At 32.6% G+C, this 25,161-nt stretch overlaps 3 protein-coding genes across 4 annotated transcripts in view; 2 read left to right on the top strand and 1 right to left on the bottom strand.

The window, feature by feature from the left end:
- Window positions 1-24,595, bottom strand: part of LOC119608090 (putative gustatory receptor 59f) — a 29,055-nt gene extending 4,460 nt beyond the window's left edge. Inside the window, exons 1-2 of one of the 2 annotated variants that reach the window (XM_037962354.1) lie at window positions 24,370-24,594; window positions 2,591-2,689 (exon numbers count right to left, since the gene is read on the bottom strand). The gene's annotated coding sequence lies outside the window, so the exon portion shown is untranslated. Of the gene's footprint in view, window positions 1-2,590; window positions 2,690-24,369 lie in introns of both variants that reach the window. The other variant, XM_037962353.1, reaches the window with a different exon arrangement.
- LOC119608091 (acid-sensing ion channel 5) lies at window positions 6,310-9,285 on the top strand. The gene is made up of 9 exons (XM_037962355.1): window positions 6,310-6,539; window positions 6,597-7,085; window positions 7,160-7,256; window positions 7,325-7,428; window positions 8,266-8,344; window positions 8,404-8,494; window positions 8,570-8,833; window positions 8,915-9,039; window positions 9,190-9,285. Exons 1-9 carry the CDS (start codon window positions 6,310-6,312, stop codon window positions 9,283-9,285), a joined length of 1,575 nt encoding a protein of 524 aa, XP_037818283.1.
- On the top strand, window positions 12,065-21,380 carry LOC119608089 (protein brown). Its single transcript, XM_037962352.1, has 8 exons — window positions 12,065-12,323; window positions 16,191-16,423; window positions 16,567-16,719; window positions 16,785-17,194; window positions 17,252-17,446; window positions 20,294-20,399; window positions 20,468-21,026; window positions 21,105-21,380. Exons 1-8 carry the CDS (start codon window positions 12,188-12,190, stop codon window positions 21,290-21,292), a joined length of 1,980 nt encoding a protein of 659 aa, XP_037818280.1. The 5' UTR covers window positions 12,065-12,187; the 3' UTR covers window positions 21,293-21,380.
- Window positions 24,596-25,161: the final 566 nt, after the last annotated feature.

Here is a 25,161-nt window from a genome sequence, read left to right on the forward strand (position 1 = left end):
GATAGATAGATAGATAGATAGATAGATAGATAGATAGATAGATAGATAGATAGATAGATAGATAGATAGATAGATAGATAGAAGATAGATAGATAGATAGAAGATAGATAGATAGAGATAGATAGATAGATAGATAGATAGATAGATAGATAGATAGATAGTAATAGATAGATAGATAGATAGATAGATAGATAGATAGATAGATAGATAGATAGATAGATAGATAGCAGTAGATAGATAGATAGATAGATAGATAGATAGATAGATAGATAGATAGATAGATAGATAGATAGATAGATAGATAGATAGCTAGATAGATAGATAGATAGATAGATAGATAGATAGATGATAGATAGATAGATAGATAGATAGATAGATAGATAGATAGATAGATAGATAGATAGATAGATAGATAGATAGATAGATAGATAGATAGATAGATAGATAGATAGATAGATAGATAGATAGATAGATAGATAGATAGATAGATAGATAGATAGATAGATAGATAGATAGATAGATAGATAGATAGATAGATAGATAGATAGATAGATAGATAGATAGATAGATAGATAGATAGATAGATAGATAGATATATAGATAGATAGATAGATAGATAGATAGATAGATAGATAGAAGATAGATAGATAGATAGATAGTAGAAGATAGATAGATAGATAAGATAGCTAGATAGATAGATAGATAGATAGATAGATAGATAGATAGATAGATAGATAGATAGATAGATAGATAGATAGATAGATAGATAGATAGATAGATAGATAGATAGATAGATAGATAGATAGATAGATAGATAGATAGATAGATAGATAGATAGATAGATAGATAGATAGATAGATAGCTATATAGATAGATAGATAGATAGATAGATAGATAGATAGATAGATAGATAGATAGATAGATAGATAGCTAGATAGATAGATAGATAGATAGATAGATAGATAGATAGATAGATAGATAGATAGATAGATAGATAGATAGATAGATAGATAGATAGATAGATAGATAGATAGATAGATAGATAGATAGATAGATAGATAGATAGATATATAGATAAGATAGATAGATAGATAGATAGATAGATCGATAGTAGATAGATAGATAGATAGATAGATAGATAGATAGATAGATAGATAGATAGATAGATAGATAGATAGATAGATCGAATAGATAGATAGATAGATAGCTAGATAGATAGATAGATAGATAGATAGTAGATAGATAGATAGATAGCTAGATAGATAGATAGATAGATAGATAGATAGATAGATAGATAGATAGATAGATAGATAGATAGATAGCTTAGATAGATAGATAGAGATAGATAGATAGATAGATAGATAGATAGATAGATAGATAGATAGATAGATAGATAGATAGATAGATAGATAGATAGATAGATAGATAGATAGATAGATAGATAGATAGATAGATAGATAGATAGAAGATAGATAGATAGATAGATAGATAGATAGATAGAAGATAGATAGATAGATAGATAGAATAGATAGATAGATAGATAGATAGATAGATAAGATAGATAGATCGATAGATATATAGATAGATAGATAGATTAGTAAGATAGATAGATAGATAGATAGATTAGATAGATAGCTAGATAGATAGATAGATAGATAGATAGATAGATAGATAGATAGATAGATAGAATAGATAGATAGATAGATAGATAGATCGATAGATAGATAGAATATAGCTAGATAGATAGATAGATAGATAGATAGATAAGACTAGATAGATAGCTAGATAGATAGATAGAAGTAGATAGATAGATAGATAGATAGATAGATAGACGATAGATAGATAGATAGATAGATAGATAGATAGTAGATAGATAGTATAGATAGATAGATAGATAGGATAGATAGATAGAGATAGATAGATAGATAGATAGGATAGATAGTATAGATAGATAATAGATAGATAGATAGATAGATAGAATAGATAGATAGATAGATAGATAGATAGAAGATAAATAGATAGCTAGATAGATAGATAGATAGATAGGATAAGATGATTAGTAGATAGAAGATAGATAGATAGATAGATAGATAGATAGATAGATAGAAGGCTAGATAGATAGATAGATAGATAGGATAGATAGATAGATAGATAGATAGATAGATAGATAGATAGATAGATAGATAGATAGATAGATAGATAGATAGATAGATAGATAGATAGATAGATAGATAGATAGATAGATAGATAGATAGATAGATAGATAGATAGATAGATAGATAGATAGATAGCTAGATAGATAGATAGAATAGATAGATAGAAAAGACGAAGGCGTGTCCTTTAATCGGGTCTTTATTGTATGCCCAAAAACAACAACTGTAGGCACTTATTACTCTCTTATAAGGACGTTAAAACGTGAACTACAGTATCATACTTGTTAAAGGATGAAATTTCCAAAAAAAAATTGTTTATCCAAACAAATAATGACTAATTGTTTCGAATAACTAATAAATACTCTATTAATAATTAATAAAATAAATTTAATTAAACATGTATAATAACAATTGACAGAAATAAATTATCAACCCACCCCCCCTCCAAATATACTAAGTATCCAAATTCCATTATGCTGACAAACCAGTTGATAAATGTCAAGTGATTTTAGCTGAAGTCCTTTCAAAGTATGGCCCTGAAAATATACCAAAGAAAATACAATCAACAAAATGAATTGGAATCGAATGTCAGAGATAGAAATTCATTATTTAAAATTTTAAAAATACTACGTTCAATACTCCAATTATTGGGTGTAGTGCCCATAATGAGAACATCGAAAATGTTGATTCGTTTACAGCAAATTTGGTGTTCATTTCTGTTATTATTAATATGGACAATGTGTTTGCGACAGACTCAAAGTATACCCTACACTTGGACAAAAATAGAACGAGGGTTTTATCTCAGTGAATTGATTTTTAATTCAATTATACCTGTGGCCATCTATTGTATAAGTTTTGTTAATAAATCGAAATTCCTTGAAATTTTTAAAAACTTTGTCAGTTTATATGAACAATTGAAAATGTGTCGCGGTTTCGAGTTACGCCCACAAACACCGATATATCGTCAACTTAAAAAGGAAATTTTATTCTTAACATTTCTCATATTTTTCTTTTATTTATTTTGCTTTTTAATTACTATTGTACAGAATCGTGGGCTTAATCATATAGTTATGGAAGTATTTTGTGCCTTTCATTTGCCCAATATTTTGATAAATGCCAACCTGAGTCTATATTGGTTGACTTTGCGTGTTATATCGCTAATGAATTCCTATTCGAATAGTATATTGGATGATTTTAAAAAGTGTTTAACTCCATTTAATTCTTCTAATTTAAATATTTCACATCTTTCGAGTTCTTTGTGGTATCAACGAGAATTTTATACTTTCAATTTTAAAAAATCTTTAAAATACTACGATATTTTCATAACACTTACCGAGATAAGTGCTAATTTGGATCAATTAATGCGTGAAATAATTAATATATTTCGTTTTGTTTTAATACTGATGTTTGTTAATTCATTTATGATTTTGGCCATACAATATTTTTCGGTCTATAAATATTTCGATAGTCCAGATGTGCGTATGATAGTGGTATTTTTATTGAAATTTGTCCGTCTTTTACTGTATACGTTTAATATTATTTTCATTTTATGGTCGAATAATTGCGTTATTAATGAGGTAAGCAGAAAGGGGTAAAGATTTTTAATAAGTCAATTTCTGAATAATTTTCTAAATTCAATCTTTTTAGAAATGCCGTACCATCTATATTCTTAATAGTTTGCCCATTGAAACTTTAGATATGGAACGGAATGTAAGCGCTTATCTATTACAGTTAATGGTTCGCAAACATACAGTATCGGTTTGTGACATATTTGAATTGGATTTGACATTTCTACTTTCGGTAAGTATGACTATACTTATACTAAATTTATTACCTATATAAAAGATGTAGATTTACAATAAATTATTATATAGTCCTTAATATTGATCAGTCCTGACTACTTATTACTCTATGGTCTTTATATGTATAGCTATAGATAAATTCATGACTATAGAAAAATCTATATTCATGACTACAGATATAGTCTTGACTGGATACAGTCTTGATTCTTTAATAGTCTGGACTATAGATAAATCTATATTCATGACTACAGATATAATCATGACTGGATATAGTCCTGATATAGATTGGTCTATAGTCTGGACTATAGATTGGTCTATAGTCTGGACTATATATAAATCTATAGTATATCTAAACTATAGAATAGATTAGTCTATAGACTGGACTTTGGATTAGTTTACAGTTTGGACTATAGATTGGTCTATAGTCTGGTATATAGATTGGTGTATATTCTGGACTATAGATTGGTGTATAGTCTGGACTATAGATTGGTGTATAGTCTAGACTATAGATTGGTCTATAGTCTGGACTATAGATTGGTCAATAGTCTGGACTAAAGATTGGTATATAGTCTGGTCTATAAACCAGATTATAGGTCTATAGTCTATACTATAGATTGGTCTGTAATCTAGATTATAAATTGTTCTATAATCTAGACTATAGATTGGCCTATAGTCTGCACTATAGATTAGTCTATAGTCAGGGCTATAGAATGGTCTATAGTCTAGACTATAGATTGGTCTATAGATTAGTCTATAGTATTGACTATAAATTCTATAGAATTTATAGTCAAGAACTATAAAATGGCCTATAGTATGGACTATAGATTGGTCTATAGTCTGGACTATAGATTGGTCTGCAGTCTGGACTATAGATTGGTCTATAGTCTGAACTATAGATTGGTCTATAGTCTTCACTATAGATTAGTCTATAGCCTTCACTATAGATTACTCTATAGCCTTGTCTAAAGATTAGTCTATAGCCTGGACTATAGAATAGTCTATTGTCTTGACTATAGATTAGTCTATAGTCTTGACTAGATTCGTCTGAGTCTTGACTATAAATTAGTTTATTGTCTTGACTATAGATTAGTCCATAGTCTTGACTATATATTAGTCTATAGTGTTGACTATAGATTAGTCTATAGACTTGACTATAAATTAGTCTATATTCTTGACTATAGATTAGTCTATAGTCTTGACTATAGATTAGTCTATAGTCTTGACTATAAATTAGTCTATAGTCTTGACTATAGATTAGTCTATAGTCTTGACTATAGATTAGTCTATAGTCTTCACTATAGATTAGTCTATAGTCCTGACTATAGATTAGTCTATGGTCTTGACTATAGATTAGTCTATAGTATTGACTATAGATTAGTCTATAGTCTTGACTATAAATTAGTCTATAGTCTTGACTATAGATTAGTCTATAGTCTTGACTATAGATTAGTCTATAGTCTTGACTATAGATTAGTCTATAGTCTTGACTATAGATTAGTCTATAGTCTTGACTATAGATTAGTCTATAGTCTTGACTATAGATTAGTCTATAGTCTTGACTATAGATTAGCGTAGAGTTTTGAATGTAGACTAGTACATGGTCTTGACTATAGATTGGACTATTGTCTTGACTATAGATTAGCCTATAGACTGGATTATAGATTAATCTATATTCTGGACTAAAGGTTGGTCTATATTCTGGACTATGGATTGGTCTATAGTCTTGACTACAGATAAGTATATAGCCTTGATTATAGATTAGTCCATAGTCTTGACTACAGATTAGTCCATAATATTGACTGTAGATTAGTCTATAGTCTTTACTATAGATTAGTCTATAGTCTTGACTATTTATCAGTCTTTATTCGTGCCAATAAATTTAGTTCCTGTTTTTAAATGCTGAAAGATCCGAATTACCAATATTTACCAAATTTCCCTTTTAATTTATTTTTTTTTTAGATTATCAGCGCCTTAGCAAACTATGTAATATTTCTTATACAGATTGACCTGGGAGCCGTTTCGATTGAAGAAGCAACGGCTACTAATAGAATTTAAACAAACTAACTGCAGTAAACCATTCCACCACCATTCAGTTCTAGCGTGTAAAGTACAAAATCAGGAAATATATAATGTATTGTTAAGAAAGTATAAACAAATTTAATACAAATTACCAAAACAATAAAATCAATTAGTAATAGAACTGATAACTTTTAGACATACATAAATCTAAATGTATATTCTTTTATTTCAATTTATCGCCAATAGAAATCTAATAAAAGGATTGAGTAAAATTTGTTCAGGTGAAAAGAAAAATCTGTTTCAAATATTAGTTCAAAACTGGACTTTCTAACGAAATGTTTAACTTACGCAAATCATTAAAAGTGATTTTTGAAACATTAGTAAAAGTTTTTAAATTAATTTTTCACTTGGTGAAAATATCTTGTAACTCTTTTGCGTTTTCTGTAAAATCGTCCTTGCGTTTTTTGTACCAAAGGGCTACAGGTTTTCTTAGGAATGTGGGCGATGAGACTGGCATTTTGGCCTTAAAATTGATGTTTAATCGGAATTTACATATCATCGAAAGGTAAGATTATTTTAAGGAAAATTAAGCAATTTTAAATCCGTTTTACGATTTCTTCAGAATTTTCTGGTTCCTAACATTCGTTGTGGCCATTTATGGGGCTCTTTTCATAACGAAATCTCAAATTATACGGCATTTAAAATCGCCTACAGTTATATCAGTCGATCGTAATTATCGTGATTGGGTGGGTTATATGCCGGCTATAACTCTGTGCTATTACGATCATATCGATTCATATAAGGCCAATGAATATATATTGGAAAATTGGAATGTTTCCATTGTCGATGAGGAATATTTTTATTTTATGGACTTTTTATATGCTGTAGTCAATGCTAGTGCTACCAATTATGCTGATTTGGCTAAATTTTCTGAAGACGAACGATTTGATGATGTGGATTTGTATGATATTATCACAGCTATTGATAAACCTTTTGAACAGATTATAAATACATTTGAGGGAAATTTTGAAATATCCGTAACAACCGCCATGACGGAAAGAGGTTCGTGTTATATTATCAATTCAGCTATAGGTGAGGTATTGGGAGCAAGGTAAGTCTGAAGTCCACTATTTTCCTTTGAAGATATTTAATAGATTTTCATTTATGTTTTAGTTTTAAATTTAGTTTTCAAGGTTTTGATGATTTAAAGAAACCTTTAAAATGTAAGTTTGGTAAACAGCAGTGTTTTATTAAAATTGATCTGCTGGAAAGTACAGGAGTGGTGAGTTTATTTATATAGAACTTAAATTTTAAATAAAAAATTTGTTATAAATATCATTGATTTTTTAGATAGATGTTCATTCACCTTTCGAGATATCTTCAACGGATTCCAGTTTTATAGCTTTACAGAAATCGGATGAAATTATTGCTTCTTATAAAGTCGTAGAAACGATGTAAGTAAATAAGGATATCTAGTCTAGTCTATAGTCTAGTCTATAGTCTAGTCAATAGTCTTGTCTATAGTCTAGTCTATAGTCTAGTCTATAGTCTAGTCTATAGTCTAGTCTATAGTCTAGTCTATAGTCTAGTCTATAGTCTAGTCTATAGTCTATTCTATAGTCTAGTCTATAGTCTAATCTATAGTCTAGTCTATAGTCTGGTCTATAGTCTAGTCTATAGTCTAGTGTATAGTCTAGTCTATAGTCTAGTCTATAGTCTAGTCTATAGTCTAGTCTATAGTCTAGTCTATAGTCTAGTCTATAGTCTAGTCTATAGTCTAGTCTATAATCTAGTCTATAGTCTAGTCTATAGTCTAGTCTATAGTCTAGTCTATAGTCTAGTCTATAGTCTAGTCTATAGTCTAGTCTATAGTCTAGTCAATAGTCTAGTCTATAGTCTAGTCTATAGTCTAGTCTATAGTCTAGTCCATAGTCTAGTCTACAGTCTAGTCTATAGTCTAGTCTATAGTCTAGTCTATAGTCTAGTCTATAGTCTAGTCTATGGTCTAGTCTATAGTCTAGTCTATAGTCTAGTCTTTAGTCTAGTCTATAGTCTAGTCTATAGTCTAGTCTATAGTCTAGTCTATAGTCAAGTCTATAGTCTAGTCTATAGTCTAGTCTTTAGTCTAGTCTTTAGTCTAGTCTATAGTCTAGTCTTTAGTCTAGTCTATAGTCAAGTCTAGTCTATAATCCAGTCTATAGTCTAGTCTATAGTCTAGTCTATAGTCTTGTCTATAGTCTAGTCTATAGTCTAGTCATAGCTTAATAATTATTTACTTTTATACTTTTTAGAGAAACCCCCAATTTGCGAGATCTCAGCTTTGAACAGAGAAAGTGTGTTTTCAATGATGAAGAAACTTCCGAATTAAGGGTTTGGGACCATTAATTTTAAGAACAAAAAAATATATATTAAAAATTTTACAATTTTAGATTTACAGCAAAACTTTATGTTTGGCAAAATGTCGAGCTATGATGGCCATGGAAATGTGTGATTGTGTGCCCTTCTTTTATACATTTGTTGGTGAGTCGAGGGTCCAATAAATAAAGTTAAAATAAAAATTTCAATAATTTCTGAAATGTAACTTTATTACTACAGATCAAAAGTCTTGTAATCCTGCTGGTTTCGAATGTCTTCTCGATTTTAAATGGCCCGTTTGGGCATTGCATATTTGCAAATGTCCGAATACTTGTATTGAAATGGAGTATACCTTGCAGACGGTTAAGAAAAGTTCTTGGGGCGTAAGTAATTTAGATGATTCTGGTAAATCGGATGTTGTTACTTCAAGCTTTCGTTGGGACTTAATACCGCCTAAAGTGCGTTTTCGTCGTGATGTAGTGTTTAGTTTTGAAGACTTATTGGGTAAGTTGCAATTTGAATATTTGCTTAATGTGTCTTTAAATCCGGGAATTTAATGAATATCTTTTATTGTCTTTCATATAGTATCATTTGGCGGTACTTTGGCTTTATTTCTCGGCTTTAGTATTTTATCGCTCATCCATTTTATTTATGCATTGGTTAAACGAGTTTTTGAAGATTTTTACGATTTGTTGCGTTTGATTTTTGGGGTTTGTCATAGATTGTGGCAAAATTATATGAATCACCGAAGGATTAAGAAAGGTGTCGTCTTGGTAAAAGAGATGAGAACGACTCAAGAAGTATCATTTTTAAAGAAAATAAAAGAGAGACGTGAAAAATTTTTGAAAATGCGTTTCAAGTCATCAGAAGATGTAATCGATTTGGAGAATAATGCTGGTGATCTGGATTTGCTAGAGGACAACCATGATAGTTCTTTATTTGAATTTGTTAATTGAAAAGGAATGAATTGACGTGAATAAAATATGTTGGTGAAAGCAATATAATTTTTAACATTTGTATTAGTTTATAAAAATATTGATACTTAGTATATCACTCAATAGTCTGGACTTTAGATTAGTCTATTGACTTGACCATAGACCAGTTTATAGTCTTAACTGTAGATCATTCTGTATTATTGACTATAGTATGGATTATAGATCTGTCTATATAGATAGCTCTAAAGTATTGACTATATATTACTGACCATAGATCAGCCTATAGTCTTGACTATAGATTATAGACTAATCTATAGTCTTGATTATAGATCAGTCTATAGTCTTGACTATAGATTAGTTTATAGTCTTGACTATAGATAAGTCGACAGTTTTCACTATAGGTCAGTATGTAGTCTTGACTATAGATCAGTCTATAGTCTTGACTATAGATCAGTCTATAGTCTTGACTATAGATCAGTCTATAGTCTTGACTATAGATCAGTCTGTAGTCTTGTCTATAGATCAGTCTGTAGTCTTGACTACAACTATAGATCAGTCTTGACTATAGATTAGTATATAGTCTTGACTATAGATCAGTCTATAGTCTTCACTATAGATCAGTTTATAGTCTTGACTATGGATCAGTCTATAGTATTGACTATTGTCTATCTATAGTCTTGACTATAGATCAGTCTATAGTCTTGCCTATAGATTAGTCTATAGCCTTGACTATAGGTCAGTTTATAGTCTTGACTATAGATCAGTCTATATAGATAGCTCTAAAGTATTGACTATATATTACTGACCAGCCTATAGTCTTGATTATAGATTATAGACTAAGTTTATTGTCTTCACTATAGATCAGTCTATAGTCTTGACTGTAGATGAGTCTATAGTCTTGACTGTAGATGAGTCTATAGTCTTGACTATAGATAAGTCTATAGTCTTGACTATAGATCAGTCTATATAGATAGCTCTAAACTATTGACTATATATTACTCACCATAGATCAGCCTATAGTCTTGACTATAGATTATAGACTAATCTATAGTCTTGATTATAGATCAGTCTATAGTCTTGACTATAGATTAGTTTATAGTCTTGACTATAGATAAGTCGACAGTTTTCACTACAGGTCAGTATGTAGTCTTGACTATAGATCAGTCTATAGTCTTGACTATAGATCAGTCTATAGTCTTGACTATAGATCAGTCTGTAGTCTTGTCTATAGATCAGTCTGTAGTCTTGACTACAACTATAGATCAGTCTTGACTATAGATTAGTATATAGTCTTGACTATAGATCAGTCTGTCGTCTTCACTATAGATCAGTTTATAGTCTTGACTATGGATCAGTCTATAGTATTGACTATTGTCTATCTATAGTCTTGACTATAGATCAGTCTATAGTCTTGCCTATAGATTAGTCTATAGCCTTGACTATAGATCAGTCTATATAGATAGCTCTAAAGTATTGACTATATATTACTGACCAGCCTATAGTCTTGATTATAGATTATAGACTAAGTTTATAGTCTTCACTATAGATCAGTCTATAGTCTTGACTATAGATGAGTCTATAGTCTTGACTATAGATAAGTTTATAGTCTTGACTATAGATCAGTCTATATAGAGAGCTCTAAACTATTGACTATATATTACTCACCATAGATCAGCCTATAGTCTTGACTATAGATTATAGACTAATCTATAGTCTTGATTATAGATCAGTCTATAGTCTTGACAATAGATTAGGTTATAGTCTTGACTGTAGATTACTTTAAAGTCTTAACTATAGATTAGTCGACAGTGTTGACTATAGATCAGTATATAGTCTTGACTATAGATCGGTCTATTGTCTTGACTATAGATCAGTTTGTAGTCTTGACTATAACTATAGATCAGTCTTGACTATAGATTAGTATATAGTCTTGACTATGGATATGTCTATAGTCTTGACTATGGATCTGTCTATAGTCTTGACTATAGATCAGTCTATAGTGTTGACTATAGATTAGCCTATAGTCTTGGCTATAGATCAGTATATAGTCTTGACTATAGATCAGTATATAGTCTTGACTATAGATTAGTCTATAGTTTTGACTATAGATCAGTCTATAGCCTTGACCATAGATCAGTGTATAGTCTTGACTATAGATCAGTCTATATTCTTGACTATAGTTTAGTCTTTTCTCTTGACTATAAATGATCAGTCTATGGTCTAGTATTTATAATTGGTTTAAGAAAAGTTGGAAAAAAAACTTTTAGAGGCAGTAATTAATCCCCCACCTAGTTCTACTATTGGACAACCCAGTTTTTCCCCCAACTTAAACATACATTAGTTTAACAGTTGCATATTTTATTCAAACCTTTGTGGTTAATTCAAATTGTTAACTTGTTTAGTTAGTTAATATCATCGTAACGAAAAGGTTCTCTATCTTCTTACCTCAAAACAAACGACAAAAACAGAAAGTCTAGTGTTAGATAGACAACAACTAATTACACATAGTGTGAACTAGATTCACATAAATTGCATTTTTCAAAAAGTACAAAAAAAACTTCAAAATTTAAATAAATTAAGTAAAAATTCAACAACAAAAAAAGTGAAACAAATATGATAAATAATTGTATATTTGCTTAAGTTAACATTGTAGTCAAAAGATTTAAACGAGATTGATAAGATCATAATTGTATATATTGTATACCTATACAAAGTTAGAAGTTAGTCCATCTTGAAAAAAAAGATAACAAGTGATAAGATTATACAAATTATATATACAAGATAAATATCTTGTAGTTTGTGATGTAAAGTTCTCATGAATGGTGTAGATCGGTTAACGCACGTGTTAAATATTATTTTCGATTGAAGTTTTTGAAAATCTTAAAATTTGAAAAAATATAAAACATATATTTCAAAACCTATTATGGAGAAAACTTTTGCTCCCGGTTTATGTTTGGAATGGAAACATCTTAATTATTATGTACCAGCGAAAGAGCAGACAAATTATAGTTTTTGGCAATCGTGTCAAAAGCAAACGGAATTACAATTATTAAATGATGGTAAGATATGGAAATTTTAAAATACTTAAGAGACCTTTACAAAATCCATATATTTTAAATATCATTAGCAACACAGTAACTTCATTATTGCTAATCTAAATTAGACCAAAGTATTTTGTTGGTATAATTTATTGGGCAATATTTATTTACTACATTTAGTCTGTTGGATGCACTAATATGATTTCTTTGTTGACACTAAAATTTTCAGTCAAAAGTACCACCTGTGGCACTGTACCGCATTAAATATATGACGATTATAGAATTTATTTTGTTTTTTGCTTCATAAACATGGTATGGGATCTTTTGCAATTTTATGATACAGACGATATATATTTGCCTTTGTTGTGAAAATATGACAAAGTGCAAAGATTACCCAGTTAAAAAATAAAAACAAATTTCAAAAACAAAGGAATCGTAATCCATATAGAATTATTTTTTCTAAAATGATATGAAAGTTAAACAAATTCTAAAACATTACCGGTAATTTCTAGATATCTAATAGAGAATAACTCAGAGAGTATATAATTATATCAATAGTACAACTTTTTTGAATTCTCAGTTTTGATAGAACAAACTCTGAGTTTTATTACACAGCCCATAATGATGATTTAGTGATATCTGGATCGGTAAGAAATCCAGCACTATATGTATAACATCATTCCACGATCTTTGAATTAAACTTTTCCGTTTCCAGGAAAATATATTAACGATTTAAAATGATGTTTTTAGTACAAACTATGGAGTGGGTGGGACTTTCATATTAGATATATCGGAAGATCATGTTATCAATCGGTTCCATGACATATTCATCTGTGAAACATTCCGAATTAAAATTGCACTGATTTAAATTAACAAATACAAATGTGAAAAAAGTATTGCAGATTAAAGACGGTATCTTAACTAGGTATCTCAAATAGGGGTCGTATAAATTAATTGCGTTGATGTGGATACATGTCGAGCAACTTAACCCTCTACATCATTGACTTCTCTAGAAGTTAGAAGTAATCTATAATTTGGCATATAGTCTATAGTCCAGACTATAGACAAGTATATTGTCGAGACCCTAGTCCTGACTATAGTTCAGACTACAAAGGTTATAGACTAGGCTAAAGTCCAGACTACACTATATACTATAGTCAAGGCTATATTCTACACTATAGTCCTGACAGTAGGCTAGACAGGCAGTGTACCCTATAGTTCAGAATATAGACCAGACTAAAGACCAGGCTATAGTCCAGACTATAGACTAGACTGTATTCCAGAATATATACTAGACTATAGTCCAGACTATAGAGTAGGCTGTAGTGTAGACTATAGACTAGACTGTAGTCTACATTATAGAATAGACCATAGTCCAGACTACAGATTGGATCATAGACCATAGCCTGGACTATAGTCAAGACTACTAGACTATAGCACAGACTATAGACTAGACGATAGTCCAGACAATAGACTATACTATACACTAATGCCCAGCTTTTGACTAGACTATAGACTAAACTATATTATAGACTATACTATAGTCCAGACTTTAGCCCAAACAATAGACTTAATTATAGTCAAGACAATAGTCCAGACTATAGACCAGACTTTAGACCAGACTATAGTCCAGACTATAGACCAGACTATAGACCAGACTATAGTCCAGACTATAGTCCAAACTATAGTCCAGACTATAGTCCAGACTATAGTCCAAACCATAGACCAGAGTATAATCCAGACTATAGACCAGACTATAGTCCAGACTATAGTCCAGACTGTAGCCAGACTATAGTCCAGACTACAGAACAGACTATAGTCCACACTATAGACCAGACTATAGTGCAGACTATAATCCACACTATAGACCAGACTATAATCCAGACTATAGACCAGACTATAATCCGGACTATAGACCAGACTATAGTGCAGACTGTAGACCAGGCTATAGTCCAGACTATAGTCCAGACTATAATCCAAACTATAGACCAGACTATAATCCACCTTATAGACGAGATTATAATCCAGACTATAGACCAGACAATAGTCCAGACTATAGACCGGACTATAGTCCAGACTATAGACCAGACTATGGTCCAGACTATAAACCAGACTGTAGTCCAGACTATAGACCAGACTATGGTCCAGACTATAGGCCAGACTATAGACCTGACTATAGTCCAGACTATAGTCCAGACTATAGACCAGACTATAGACCAGACTATAATCCAGACTATGGACCAAACAATAATCCAGACTATAGACCAGACTATAATCCAGACTATAGACCAGACTTTAACTAGACTATAGACCGGAGTATAGTCCTGACTATAGACCGGAGTATAGTCCTGACTATAGACCGGACTATAGTCCAGACTATAGACCAGACTATAGACCAGACTATAATCCACCTTATAGACGAGACTATAATCCAGACTATAGACCAGACAATAATCCAGACTATAGACCAGACAATAGTCCAGACTATAGACCAGACTATAGTCCAGACTATAGACCAGACTATGGTCCAGACTATAAACCAGACTGCAGTCCAGACTGCAGTCCAGACTATAGACCAGACTATGGTCCAGACTATAGGCCAGACTATAGTCCAGACTATAGACCAGACTTTAGACCAGACTATAGTCCAGACTATAGACCAGACTATAGACCAGACTATAATCCAGACCATGGACCAAACAATAATCCAGACTATAGACCAGACTATAATCCAGACTATAGACCAGACTATAGTCCAGACTATAGACCGGAGTATAGTCCTGACTATAGACCGGACTATAGTCCAGACTATAGACCAGACTATAGTCCAGACTACAAACCAGACTATAGTCCAGACTACAGACCATATTATAGGCCAGACTATAGACCAGACTTTATCCAGACTGTAGACTTAACTATAGTCCAGATTATAGACTAGACCATAGTCCAGACAATAGACTGGATCATATATATATAGCCTAGACGAAAGTCCGGACTATAGACTAGACTCTGGCCTACACTAAAGTCCGGACTATAGACTAGACTTTAGTCCAGACTATAGACTAGAATATAGTCGAGACTATAGACTAGGCTATAGTCCAGACTATAGACTAGTCTATAGTCAAGACGATAGGCTAGACTATAGTTCGGACTATTGACTAGATTGTAGTCTACACTATAGTCCAGACTATAGACTACACTATATAGTCCACACTTCTTGGTATTTAAATGGGTAATACCGTACCACGTTTTATCTGTTAAGTAATAATTGCAAATTAATAAGATTCCATATAACACAAAACCTTTTAAGAGGAAAATCTTGTATTCCTAAATTTGATCCAATAGTTGATATAACCGATTAAGTTCAGAGGACATTGTGTCTGATAAGTGTTCAAACAGCCCAGATTTTATTTTAAATTGTAGTTATCTTTTTTCCGAATTCTTAACATAGGTATGGATCCAATGTAAGAGTAATTGGCATATTTTTTTCCAAAAATTATTACTCGATGTAGAAAAGTATAAATTTTGTAAAGTATTTATTACAAACGACACATGTAACTTGTCAAATATGTTACAATTATACAACTACAATTTACATAATTTCCGTAGTTTTTGTTTTAATAATCCCACATTAAAATTATTTTCATATCAATGTTATTTAAGTATTTATTATTAATAATATTATTGGATTTAATATTATTATATTAACAGCATTTAAATAATGTTTTCAATTGACCTTTGTGGTTAAATTAAACATAATTGTTTAATCTTGCCTTACATCTTTCACTGACTCCAATGACTGACTGATTGTTTGGCGGATTGGTTGACTAAACGTCTGGTCCGCGCGATTTTTATATTGTTGCTATACATATGTATGTGTATTTGCAGTGAGCGGTCATATGAAAACTGGAGATCTGGTGGCAATATTGGGATGTAGTGGCGCCGGTAAAACCACACTGCTAGCAGCAATATCACAACGTTTACGCGGTAATTTAAGCGGTGAGATCGTTGTAAATGGTGTTGCGACGGAGCGAGCAGACATGATACGCATCTCGAGTTTTTTGCCACAATTTGAAATCAATGTACAAACATTCACTGCCTACGAACATTTATATTTTATGGTAAGTGCACTGAAAGAATTTTGTAAAATGAGTATGGATATATATCTCTAACACATGTAAATTCTTTTTGTAAAATTAGTACAGTGTAGAATTTACCAGGAAATATTATGATAAATTTATTAATTTCTTTTTTCCACTTTAAGTCCCATTTTAAAATGCATCGCAAAACAACAAAATCTCAAAAACATCAAAGGGTTAATGATCTGCTTTTGGCGGTGGGTCTAAGAAATGTGGCCCATACACGTATACAACAGTTGTCGGGTGGTGAACGTAAAAGGCTCAGCTTAGCCGAAGAGGTTAATATAACAGTTTCTTAAATGAATATTTTTATTATAAATTATGTTTTTAATCTCTTTAACAGCTAATTACCGATCCCCCATTTATATTTTGTGATGAACCCACCACTGGCCTAGACAGTTATAATGCCTATACTGTAGTCAAAACCCTTAGACATCTTTGCACCCGACATCGTGTTATGGCTCCTTCGCTAACGGCTTTATATGGTGAAGATTCTTATAGCTCGCCCAGTGATAGCAGTAGTTCTCATAGCAGTCCTCATAGTTCCATAGAAATGGAGGCTTTTGATTCTGATTTACCTAGTCTTAAGGCTTTAAATAATAGTCCTAATGGTCGTTATAAGAAAGCTATTATCTGTTCTATACATCAACCGACTTCAGATATATTTGAGCTATTTACGCATATTATTTTAATGGATGCTGGACGTATTATTTATCAGGGTCGCACCGAAGAGGCTTTGGAGTTTTTTACCAGGTTTGCTTGTCGAATTTTAGAACCTTTGAAGTGATTTTTATTTAAATTTTATTTCAGATTAAACTATGTTATTCCTAAAAATTGTAATCCAGCTGATTTTTATTTAAAAACTATCTCAGACAGTCATACGAATCGTAATGATGGTCAATTAATTAAAGCCAAATATAGCCTACAAACATCGGGTCTTTATAGCAATAGTTGGCTGCTGCCGAAACCTTATAGTGGAGAGTATTTGACGAATATGAAAAATTTGTAAGTTTTGAAAGATTTTGAATCTAAAATCTATAAAAAAGTTTGTAATCCAGCAGTGTGGACTATAGAGTAATCTAGTAGTTCGGACTATAGAATAGACTATAGAGTAGACTATAGTCTGGACTATAGAGTAGACTATAGTCTGGACTATAGAGTAGACTATAGTCTGGACTATAGAGTAGACTATAGTCTGGACTATAGAGTAGACTATAGTCTGGACTATAGAGTAGACTATAGTCTGGACTATAGAGTAGACTATAGTCTGGACACTAGAGTAGACTATAGTCTGGACACTAGAGTAGACTATAGTCTGGACACTAGAGTAGACTATAGTCTGGACTGTAGAGTAGACTATAGTCAGGACTGTAGAGTAGACTATAGTCTGGACTGTAGAGTAGACTATAGTCTGGACTGTAGAGTAGACTATAGTCTGGACTATAGAGTAGACTATAGTCTTGACTATAGAGTAGACTATAGTCTGGACTATAGAGAAGACTATAGTCTTGACTATAGAGTAGACTATAGTCTTGACTATAGAGTAGACTATAGTCTGGACTATAGAGTAGACTATAGTCTGGACTATAGAGTAGACTATAGTCTGGACTATAGAGTAGACTATAGTCTGGACTATAGAGAAGCCTATAGTCTGGACTATAGAGAAGCCTATAGTCTGGACTATAGAGTAGACTATAGTCTAGACTATAGAGTAGACTATAGTCTGGACTATAGAGTAGACTAAAGTCTGGACTATAGAGTAGACTATAGTCTGGACTATAGAGTAGACTATAGTCTGGACTATAGAGTAGACTATAGTCTGGACTATAGAGTAGACTATAGTCTGGACTATAGAGTAGACTATAGTCTGGACTATAGAGTAGACTATAGTCTGGACTATAGAGTAGACTATAGTCTGGACTATAGAGTAGAATATAGTCTGGACTATAGAGTAGACTATAGTCTGGACTATAGAGTAGACTATAGTCTGGACTATAGAGTAGACTATAGTCTGGACTATAGAGTAGACTATAGTCTGGACTATAGAGTAGACTATAGTCTGGAATATAGAGTAGACTATAGTCTGGACTATAGAGTAGACTATAGTCTGGACTATAGAGTAGACTATAGTCTGGACTATAGAGTAGACTATAGCCTGGACTATAGAGTAGACTATAGTCTGGACTATAGAGTAGACTATAGTCTGGACTATAGAGTAGACTATAGTCTGGACTATAGAGTAGACTATAGTCTGGACTATAGAGTAGACTATAGTCTGGACTATAGAGTAGACTATAGTCTGGACTATAGAGTAGACTATAGTCTGGACTATAGAGTAGACTATAGTCTGGACTATAGAGTAGACTATAGTCTGGACTATAGAGTAGACTATAGTCTGGACTATAGAGTAGACTATAGTCTGGACTATAGAGTAGACTATAGTCTGGACTATAGAGTAGACTATAGTCTGGACTATAGAGTAGACTATAGTCTGGACTATAGAGTAGACTATAGTCTGGACTATAGATTAGAATATAGTCTGGACTATAGAGTAGACTATAGTCTGGACTATAGAGTAGACTATAGTCTGGACTATAGAGTAGAATATAGTCTGGACTATAGAGTAGACTATAGTCTGGACTATAGAGTAGACTATAGTCTGGACTATATAGTAGTCTATAGTCTGGACTATAGAGTAGACTATAGTCTGGACACCAGAGTAGACTATAGTCTGGACACTAGAGTAGACTATAGTCTGGACACTAGAGTAGACTATAGTCTGGACACTAGAGTAGACTATAGTCTGCACTGTAGAGTAGACTATAGTCTGGACTGTAGAGTAGACTATAGTCTGGACTGTAGAGTAGACTATAGTCTGGACTGTAGAGTAGACTATAGTCTGGACTGTAGAGTAGACTATAGTCTGGACACTAGAGTAGACTATAGTCTGGACTGTAGAGTAGACTATAGTCTGGACTATAGAGTAGACTATAGTCTGGACTATAGAGTAGACTATAGTCTGGACTGTAGAGTAGACTATAGTCTGGACTGTAGAGTAGACTATAGTCTGGACTGTAGAGTAGACTATAGTCTGGACTATAGAGTAGACTATAGTCTGGACTATAGAGTAGACTATAGTCTGGACTATAGAGTAGACTATAGTCTGGACTATAGAGAAGACTATAGTCTGGACTATAGAGTAGCCTATAGTCTGGACTATAGAGTAGACTATAGTCTGGACTATAGAGTAGACTATAGTCTGGACTATAGAGTAGACTATAGTCTGGACTATAGAGTAGACTATAGTCTGGACTATAGAGTAGACTATAGTCTGGACTATAGAGTAGACTATAGTCTGGACTATAGAGTAATCTAGTAGTCCGGACTATAGAGTAGACTATAGTCTGGACTATAGAGTAGACTATAGTCTGGACTATAGAGTAGACTATAGTCTGGACTATAGAGTAGACTATAGTCTGTACTATAGAGTAGACTATAGTCTGGACTGTAGAGTAGACTACAGTCTGGACTTTAGAGTAGACTATAGTCTGGACTATAGTCTGGACTACTGAGTAGGCTATAGAGTATACAATAGTCTGAACTATCGTGTAAATAATATTCTGGCCTAAAGAGTACACTATAGTTTGGTTCATAGAGTAGACTATGGTCTGGACTATGGAGTAGATTATGATCTGGACTATAGTCTGTAATATATAGTAAACTATTGTCTGGATTGTGGAGTATACTATAGAGTATACTATTATCTGTGCTATAGAGTAGACTATAGTATGGGCTATCGGTTAGAATAAATTCTTTCTTACTTCTATAACAATAATATGAATTTCTTTTTAGTAAAAAAATTTGGTGGCCTTTTCAAGTGTATTTACTGCTCAAGAGATTTGTAACCGATGATAGTCGCAATCTGAAACAGGGTGTTTTATCCATGGGTTTCTTTATGGTAATCATTCTTTAAAAAAACTTAAAATAAACATTATTATATAAAAACCTATTCTTTCACATTTTCAGATAACTTCCCTAACACTAGCTATTATGTATTCCGGGGTACAAGGACTCACACAAACTTCTATACAAGATATTGGCGGGTCCATCTTTATGTTGAGCACAGAAATGATTTTTACATTTTCCTATGGTGTTACCTATGTATTTCCTTCAGCTTTACCGATTATGCGTCGTGAGGTGGGAGAGGGCACCTATAGTTTATCGGCTTATTATGTGGCCGTGGTACTATCCTTTATACCCATGGCCTTTTTCAAAAGTTATATATTTTTTGGTGTGGTCTATAGTTCCATTTATTTGGATCGTGGTTTTATGCTGTTTTTATCAATGGGTTTAGTTTTGGCTTTATCGGCTGTGGCGGCCACTGGATATGGTTTATTTTTATCCACTATATTTGAAACGGAAAAGATGGCTTCAGAATGTGCAGCACCATTTGATTTGTTATTTTTAATATTTGGTGGTGCCTACTATAATGTGGACTCAATACCATTTTTAAAGTATTTTTCGCTATTCTTTTACTCTAATGAGGCGTTAATGTATAATTTTTGGATAAATGTGGATAAAATAGGTAAGTTAGTGATTTCAAATACGAATATATGTATGTATGTATGTGTGTATGAATATCTAATTTTAATTCTTTTCAAAGACTGCCCCCAAAATGAGGCTCATCCCTGCATAAAAAATGGCTATGAGGTACTGGTACGTGGCTCATTTCGCATTGGCGATGACACTTATTGGACCGATTGTTTGGGTTTAGTATTTGTTGCTTTAGTTTTTAATATAATTGCATATTTTTTTGTTCGTAAATATGTCAAGCGTAGTGGTTATTATTAAAGTCATTTTTATATAGTGTTCATTTTTATATCAACTCAATATTGTTTTCATATCATAAACCGCACATTTTTATTTTTTATGCAAAACTTTATGAATATAAATAAATATTATTTTTAATCATTTATAAAGAATAAACATATTTTATGAGATTTTAGTTAGGGTAGACCATAGACTACTCATTACAGTACAGGACTACATAGTAGATAATAGTCTGAACTATAGATTCGACTAGCTTGACTTGACTGTAGTCCGGAATAGAGAATAGAATATAGTCTAAACTATAGGGTAAACTTTAGTCTTGATTATAGAGTAGACTATAGTCTGGATTTTAGAGTACATTGTAGTCTGGACCACACTAAACTATAGGCAGGATTATAGAGTAGACTATAGTATGGATTAGAGAGTAGACTTTAGAGTGGACTATACAGTAGACTTTAGACCGAACTATAGAATAGACTATGGAGTACGCTATAGTCTGGATTATGGAGTAGACTATAGTGTGAAATATAGAGAAGACTTTAAACTGGACTTTAAAATGAACTATAGTCTGGACAATAGAGTAGACTATAGTCTGGATTATGGACTAGACTATAGTGTGGACTATAGAGTAGACTATAGTCTGGACTATAGAGTAGACTCTAGTCTAGACTATAAAGTACACTATAAACTGGACAATAGAGTAGACTTTAGACTAGACTATAGAGTAGACTATAGTCTGGTCAATAGAGTAGACTATAGTCTGGTCTATAGAGTAGACTGTAGTCTGGTCCATAGAGTAGACTGTAGTCTGGTCCATAGAGTAGACTGTAGTCTGGTCCATAGAGTAGACTGTAGTCTGGTCCATAGAGTAGACTGTAGTCTGGTCCATAGAGTAGACTGTAGTCTGGTCCATAGAGTAGACTGTAGTCTGGTCCATAGAGTAGACTGTAGTCTGGTCCATAGAGTAGACTGTAGTCTGGTCCATAGAGTAGACTGTAGTCTGGTCCATAGAGTAGACTGTAGTCTGGTCCATAGAGTAGACTGTAGTCTGGTCCATAGAGTAGACTGTAGTCTGGTCCATAGAGTAGACTGTAGTATGGACTATAGAGTAGACTGTAGTCTGGACTATAGTGTAGACTGTAGAGTACAATATAGTAGACTAAAGTCTAAACCATAGTCTGGACTATAGAGTAGACTGTAGTCTAGACTATAAAGTACACTATAAACTGGACAATAGAGTAGACTTTAGACTAGACTATAGAGTAGACTATAGTCTGGTCTATAGAGTAGACTATAGTCTGGTCCATAGAGTAGACTGTAGTCTGGTCCATAGAGTAGACTGTAGTTTGGTCCATAGAGTAGACTGTAGTCTGGTCCATAGAGTAGACTGTAGTCTGGTCCATAGAGTAGACTGTAGTCTGGTCCATAGAGTAGACTGTAGTCTGGTCCATAGAGTAGACTGTAGTCTGGTCCATAGAGTAGACTGTAGTCTGGTCCATAGAGTAGACTGTAGTCTGGTCCATGGAGTAGACTGTAGTCTAGTCCATAGAGTAGACTGTAGTCTGGTCCATAGAGTAGACTGTAGTATGGACTATAGAGTAGACTGTAGTCTGGACTATAGTGTAGACTGTAGAGTACAATATAGTAGACTAAAGTCTAAACCATAGTCTGGACAATAGAGTTGACTGTAGTCTGGACTATAGAGTAGACTGTAGTCTGGACTATAGAGTAGACCGTAGTATGGACTATAGAGTAGACTGTAGTCTGAACTATAGAGTAGACTGTAGTCTGGACTATAGAGTAGACTGTGTTTTGGACTATAGAGTAGACTGTAGAGTACAATATAGTAGACTAAAGTCTAAACTATAGCCTGGACTATAGAGTAGACTATAGTCTGAACTATAAAGTACACTATAATCTGGACTATAGAGTAGAGTTTAGACTAGACTATAAGTAGACTATAGTCTGGTCTATAGAGTAGACTTTAGCCTGGTCTATAGAATAGACTATAATCTGGACTATAGAGTACACTATAGTCTGGACTATAGAGTAGACTATAGTCTGGACAATAGAGTAGACTAAAGTCGGTACTATAGAGTAGACTATAGTCTGGACAATAGGGTAGACTTTAGACTAGACTATAGAGTAGACTATAGTCTGATCTATAGAGTAGACTATAGTCTGAACTATAGAGTAAACTGTAGTCTGGACTATAGAGTAGACTATAGTCTGGACTATAGAGTAGACTATAGTCTGGACTATAGAGTAGACTATAGTCTGGACTATAGAGTAGACTATTGTATGAATTATAGAGTGGACTATAGTCTGGACTATAGAGTAGACTACAGTCTGGATTATAAAGTAGACTATAGTCTGGACTATTTAGTAGACTATAGTCTGGACTATAGAGTAGACTATGATACTATATAAAATACACTATAATCTGGACTATAGAGTAGAGTTTAGACTAGACTATATAGTAGACTATAGTCTGGTCTATAGAGTAGACTGTAGCCTGGTCTATAGAATAGACTATATTCTGGACTATAGAGTACACTGTAGTCTGGACTATAGAGTAGACTATAGTCTGGACTATAGAGTAGACTAAAGTCGGTACTATAGAGTAGATTATAGTCTGGACAATGGGGTAGACTTTAGACTAGACTATAGAGTAGACTATAGTCAGGTCTATAGAGTAGACTATAGTCTGAACTATAGAGTAGACTATAGTTTGGACTAGAGCGTAGATTATAGTCTGGACTGTAGAGACTATAGTCTGAACTATAGATTAAGATATGGTCTGGATTATAGAATGAACTATAGTCTGGACTATAGAATAGACTATGGTCTGGACTAAAAAATAGACTATAGTCTGGATTACAGAATAGACTATAGTCTGGACTATAGAATAGACTATAGTCTGGACTATAGAATAGACTATACTCTGGACTATAGAATAGACTATAGGTTGGACTATAGAATATACTATAGCCCGGACTATAGAATATACTATAGTCTGTATTATAGAGCTTTCCAACCTCTTCATAACATTTTAAATTTTCCAAATAAATTTATGCATTCTCAGCAACTATAAATACCTTTTAAATTCCTTTAATTCAAAAATAATTTAACACTTGATTTCTTCTTTTTAACAATTGTGTGCGATTTTGTTTTTGGAAATTCTTATTTCCATTCGAATCAAAGTTTACACATGTTTCCTTTTAATTTCTCGTACAAATCGACTTCTTCTCCATAGCCAACAACACTACCACCAACCAACTAACCAGCTCGCTTATGGAATGCAATGAATGATTGTTCACCTACATACAAGTTCGTAGTTGTTGTCAGAATCAATTGTAAAGTTTCTGTTGTACCTAGTAGAACATACAAGTAGTTTTTGGGCTGTGCGCACTCAACTCGACTCCAACCATGTCACACTGACAACTGGCGGCAATAGTTGTATCAAGAGTTTTAAGTGTAATTTTTTTTAAAACATATTCCAACAGACAAAGGAACAATTGTTAGAATAGAAATGCAGGTATCTAAAATAGTTAAATCTTTATCACATAACCGATTTCAAAGATAATGTCAATGTTTTGTTAATTTTAAAGTCTATGATGACCTGCACTCTTTTGTGAGACTGCAAAACGAGAACAAATCTATACTGTTGCTGTTGATTTTGGTATTTTATTGTGTTTGTGTGGAAAACATTCTACGAGTATAATTCAAAACTTAAAACAAAAACGTAGAAAAAAAAAATGCCAAAAAAACTTTCTTATCAAACTTGTCTTAAAAATTTTGTGGTGGCACAAAAGTTAAGAGTGCATTTTGTGCAAAAGTTTCTGTCGAGGTTCGTTCTGTTGTTTTTTCTCGTTTTTAGCTTTTGTGTC

Source organism: Lucilia sericata, unplaced genomic scaffold (assembly GCF_015586225.1).
Source record: "Lucilia sericata isolate MDLA Ls3-8-SP2 unplaced genomic scaffold, ASM1558622v1 Contig000786F_arrow, whole genome shotgun sequence".
NCBI lineage: Eukaryota > Metazoa > Arthropoda > Insecta > Diptera > Calliphoridae > Lucilia > Lucilia sericata.

What these genes read in the sequence shown, in the direction of transcription:
- LOC119608091 (XM_037962355.1), top strand. Translation starts at nt 6,310, where the DNA reads ATGTTTAACTTACGCAAATCATTAAAAGTGATTTTTGAAACATTAGTA. An exon ending in AAGAAACTTCCGAATTAAGG is followed by an intron (nt 8,345 to 8,403) that starts GTTTGGGACCAT and finishes TTACAATTTTAG; the next exon opens with ATTTACAGCAAAACTTTATG. An exon ending in CTTCTTTTATACATTTGTTG is followed by an intron (nt 8,495 to 8,569) that starts GTGAGTCGAGGG and finishes TTATTACTACAG; the next exon opens with ATCAAAAGTCTTGTAATCCT.
- LOC119608089 (XM_037962352.1), top strand. Translation starts at nt 12,188, where the DNA reads ATGGAGAAAACTTTTGCTCCCGGTTTATGTTTGGAATGGAAACATCTT. An exon ending in ACGAACATTTATATTTTATG is followed by an intron (nt 16,424 to 16,566) that starts GTAAGTGCACTG and finishes TTCCACTTTAAG; the next exon opens with TCCCATTTTAAAATGCATCG. An exon ending in TATCCATGGGTTTCTTTATG is followed by an intron (nt 20,400 to 20,467) that starts GTAATCATTCTT and finishes TCACATTTTCAG; the next exon opens with ATAACTTCCCTAACACTAGC.